The 4,960-nt window shown below is 52.1% G+C and overlaps 1 protein-coding gene across 1 annotated transcript; it reads left to right on the top strand.

Moving 5' to 3' along the window:
• The first annotated feature begins 1,799 nt into the window (after positions 1–1,799).
• Positions 1,800–4,244, top strand: LOC123442970. The gene is made up of 3 exons (XM_045119166.1): positions 1,800–2,146; positions 2,298–3,213; positions 3,503–4,244. Exons 2-3 carry the CDS (start codon positions 2,315–2,317, stop codon positions 3,657–3,659), a joined length of 1,056 nt encoding a protein of 351 aa, XP_044975101.1. The 5' UTR covers positions 1,800–2,146; positions 2,298–2,314; the 3' UTR covers positions 3,660–4,244.
• Positions 4,245–4,960: the final 716 nt, after the last annotated feature.

Genomic DNA, 4,960 nt, shown 5'->3' with positions numbered 1-4,960 from the left:
AGGTTACCACACTATTGTCCTCGATGTAATCAAACAACCGAACTTGTGTTTGCACTCAAACCAGGCCATAACCAAACAATCAACATTCCGTTTTGGCACATCCAAGATACAGGAGATGCTCGTAACCAATCAATATGCATATGTTTGTTATTTGCCTTCATATGCTCAGTCAGGATCAAGTGAGACAAATACACAAAGTGCCAAAAGACGATGCAGGTAACCAAACGCGTCCATGGTGTATCTATGAAAGTGTCGTTCTAGCTTGAGCTCAAAGACTCCTGATATAAAACCTAGAATCTGTAAAAATAAAATTAAAATAAAATTTTCTACTTTTTTCTGAGAGCAATTTCTGCTTTTCTTTAACAGCAAGCATTGCTTGTATGTGGTGTTTAAGAGAGCAAGACTTTTCGTGTAGTGTCTGATCCACATCCTGACTTTTCTTGCCGTAGCACATCCTGTGAAAAATTGCACATAAGTAGCCAGCCGGGCCCACGCAAGGAGGTGGTAGTGGTGGTACCGGATAGACACAAATCATCAGTAGAAGTAACAGTGAAAACAATGTAGCGCTGTACGGGTGCTATAACCCAAAGGCCAAAGCCACACTGCTTTATCAAGAAAGCGAGCTCACAGGCCGAACAGGGCGAGAGATACACAACACAGAAAAAAAGATGAATTACCACGAGAATGTATCGGCTCAGGGAATCGCTTTATACCTTTGCACCCAGCATCATCATCGTCACCAGTAATCCGGGCGAGACACACACACACACAGCTTGGAAACTAGAGAAAAAAGTTTACTCGTCACTGGTCAGTGGTCACTATACTGTACGTATTTTCACTCTCTTTTTAATTTACCGCAGCGCAGCGCTAGAAAAGAAGAGAAGGGAGAAAAGAAAAAACCCTAAAGGCCCAATGATTGTACTTACGCGAGGCGCAATAAGAAACTAGGGCGAGATCATGAGGAAGATTTCGATGTTTAGTTTGTTAATGGCGGAGGAAGTGTTAGGTGGGGGCGATTGATTGGTCGGTCCTTGATGATGATGACGACGCAGGTTTTTGATTCATTTTTGGCACTCATTTTGGCCGGGGGTAAAACCTGATGTTGGGGGGTTGATTGATGGAAACCTGTGTTTGGTAGCGAGAGAACCGCTCTTGTGGTATGGGGAGGGGGTATAAGTATAACTGTGGGGATATAATGGTATGGGTTTGAAGGAGCTGCTGGTACATGACTGTAGTGGAGTACAAGTAATGTGTTTTGGACATTTTCAGTCAACAGTGATTGCGCAGTACGTAGTACTAGTACCAACGGACTGACTGGCCGAGAAGCGTCCATGTTCATCGAACGGCCGAACCTGCACTCTCCCCTCACTAGCACTAGCCTCCGGGTGAGTGAATTTGGCATGGAGCGAGGGAACTGGAACGCCAATTAGCTGAAAATATATACAGTACATGATTGTTTTTTTTTCTTCAGAAATCTGGCCTAGGTACAATGAATCCTACAACGCACATAAACTGGAAATTACCGCCGGGAAGAAATCACTGTATATTATTAATATTGGCACCAGAGCAGAGTGAAGTGACAGGCCCAACGCAGTATTGAATCGACCGTCCTTCGGGAGGGTATACGTACGTACGCAGGGCGTATATGTACGCGTATTTACGCAGGAGGAGCAGAGTATAGTACAGGGAGCGCTGTGAAAATTGTGTTGCGTGTGAGGTCTGACTGACACCCCCATGAATGGCGACGCCAACTCCAACGGGTGCTGCTGGTTGCTGCATTTCACAAGCCACCACCTCTCTCTCTCTCTCTCTGATTTTGATGCATGCGAGGGTGACGCACGCAGTAGTATAGAGTGGTGGTGGTAGGGAGGGAGGGACGGAGGCGTAGGAGCAGTACGGTGCGGTTTGGCTGCGACTGTGCTCCCCTACCTCGCCTGCTTCCCCCCCCCCCCCCCCCCCCCCCGCGTCCCACGTCTCCCTCTTCGTCACTCCCCCCCCCCCTCCCTCGTCTCTCTCGCCGAGCCATTCCTCTTTGCAGAGCGCGCGCGTGCGTCGGAGAGATATTCCTGCTGGTAGAGTACGTACGTGCGCGCCTAGCAGCAGCAGCAGGCGGCAGAGGCAGAGGCAAAAGAGGAAAAAGAGAAAGGTGAGGGCGGCGCCGGTGCTGGTGGCGGTGGGGGTGACTGCCGTATCACCTCGTTTCTTTCTTGTTGACGGGGGCGACGCCGGGACGCGGGAACGTGTTGCGGGTTTGTGATCTTCTTTCGTGGTCTTGAATCTCAATCCCCCGGTTTCAGGCGGTCGGCGGCCGGCGATGCTGCGGAGGATGGTGTCCGACCAGGGCCCGGGCTCCGGAGGTAGCGGAGGGGACGCCAGGCCCCGCGGCGGCGCGCTCTTCGCCGTGCCGCGGCTGTTCATTGGGCTGGCGGCTGCCAAGCGCGCGCCGGACGGCGCCGGCGAGTCGGAGCGGAGCCCGACGTCGCCGCTCGACCCCAAGGCGCTGCTGCTCCGCTCGCCGCGCTCGCCGAGGACCTGGGACGCGGAGCCGGTGGGGCTCGGCCTCGTTGTGGACGTCGCCCTCGCGGCCGGCGCCGGCGAAAGCGCCGCCAAGACCTGCGTGCTCAGCCCGCGCCTGTGCCTCAGGACGCACGGATGCGCCGGCTACACGACCAAGGGCTGCGGCGGGGGCGGCCACTCGCAGCCGGAGCTCGGGGGCAAGACGATCTCCTGCCCGGCCTCGGCCACCGCCGGCATGTCGGTGCCCTGCAGCAGGTTCTTCCACGCGGATCTGAAGTCTGGTCCGGAGGCCGCGAGGCCGGATGGCACCCACTCCGGCGCCAAGCGGCATTGCTTCCACCTCGGCGAGCTCCCAGGGCCGGGGTCCCTGCCAGCATCAATCGCCGGCGGCCCCCGGCGGTTCGTCGGGTCCGTCTCCGCGAGCGAGGTGGAGCAGTCGGAGGACTACACCTGCATCATTGCCCGCGGCCCCAACCCCAAGACCACCCACATCTTTGGGGACTGCATTCTTGAGCCCCAGACCACGGTCGGGAAGGGCGACGAGGCCACCATGGAACCCAAGGACGGAGCTTCGGCCAAGTCCTACCTGGTGGTCAAGCGCGCCACCGAGGCTGCCGCCGGCCCCGGCGAGGACTTCTTGAGCTCCTGCTTCACTTGCAGGAAGAAGCTGGAGGGAAAAGACATTTACATCTACCGGTACGCCGAGTTTTTTCAGTTTGAAGATGCTCCAATAATTACATCGGAAAGAACACAGTTCATCCAACCAATAATTGCGGCATTGTTTGTTCGCCTATGAACATCCCATATTCTCTTGTGGAACAAATCTTGTGAAAACTTGAAACATTTGTTTGGCAATCCAAACAAAAATGAAACACTGCTTGAACTGAACGAGTTACCATCAGATTCCACCAACTGTTCTTGCTTCCTAAGCATCTTCAGAAAGAAATTCATACTAAGCAAATTGATTTGTTGTGTGCCATTGCAGCGGCGAGAAGGCCTTCTGCAGCGCCGAGTGCCGGGACCAGGAGATCATGATCGAGGAGGAAGCAGAGAACAACGTCGCCATCGGAGGCTCCCCTCGCTCCTCCTGTTCATCCCTGCACGAGGACATCTTCATGGCCGGCATGATGGTGGCGACATGACCCACCGCGACGATGGCCCGGCCGAGGCACCGTCTTCCTCGCCTCGACAAGCAAGCAAGCACGCACTCAATTTTTCCCTTGCTAGCTACAACCAGGGGATGGGGGCGATCAATTCACAGATCAATCGACCCATCACCAGTGCGTGCATATTGCCGGTCGCCGTCGATCAGCATGCTGTTTTTGATTCAGCAAACTGAGGAGGTGTCGAGGAGGAGGAAGGAGTGGCGTTCTTGGTGGGTCATTGTCACTGGTGGTGGGGGTTGGATTAGCTGAGCTGCTGCCATTTTTACCGGTCCTGGGAAACTTACTCGCAGGCATCTGGGTTTTTTACCTTTCTTTAGGAACCAGAGAGAGAGAGAGATGGAAAAAAAAAAAGAGGTGGCCTGCCTGCTTGGTGCTTGCCTTTGGTCCTGTAGTTTTGATCTTGAGGCTGCACGCAGGCCAGTGCCACCCATCCTTTTCTTCTTCTTCTTCTTTTTTCTTTTGCTCCTGCTGGCAGCAGTGACCATGTCTGCACATTTGCTACACCACTGTATGTGTGTGTGAGAGAGAGATAATGACATTGAGCTGCTTTGCTTTGGTTCATCTCCGTTCTTCTTTTCTTTTACTTTGAGCGGCAGCAGCACTGATGATGATGACGACGACGATGATGGACGGGACATGATGGTGATGATGAGTGTTTAACTGACTTGATTTGCCTGCTCCACTTACAACTAAAGGCATCTTTTTCCTCCATGGTCTACCAAACCCTAGCCAGGCCTAGCTAGATAATAATGGATGAAACGACTTCAACTGCAGTCTTTGAGTAACTCATGCCCAGCTCCAGTCAAGTGATCAACTCAACCAAAAGTATAATACAATTGCCCAACCAACATGTCTTGTGTGAAAGATGAGACACACACACACATTTTCTTCAAGGCATTGGACTAATTTGCAACCGATAATTTGTGTAGCGCTGATTCCGATGCATGAGCTCACTCACTGGTCACTGCTGCCTGAACTGATGGTAAAAACTAAAAATGGCGTTGTGACTGGCAGAGGCCAATGATGGAAGGACGGAGGGCAGAATTAAAGCCATGTTTGGTTTCAATAAGTCGGGTGACTTATAAGTCAGGTGACTTAAAACCAGTGATTTATAAGTCACGTATGTTTGGTTCTCATCTGACTTATAACATTTCCATGTAAAAGTGGATGACTTATAAGTTTTAAGTTGGGGTGAAGCAACTTATGACTTATAAGTCGGAATGACTTATAAGTTAGGTCTGTTTGACAAAATAAGTCACCTTTTACACTTTTTAACT

Source organism: Hordeum vulgare, chromosome 3H (assembly GCF_904849725.1).
Source record: "Hordeum vulgare subsp. vulgare chromosome 3H, MorexV3_pseudomolecules_assembly, whole genome shotgun sequence".
NCBI lineage: Eukaryota > Viridiplantae > Streptophyta > Magnoliopsida > Poales > Poaceae > Hordeum > Hordeum vulgare.
Note: the sequence above shows the minus strand (reverse complement) of the source record. Positions and strands in the feature narration are given on the sequence as shown.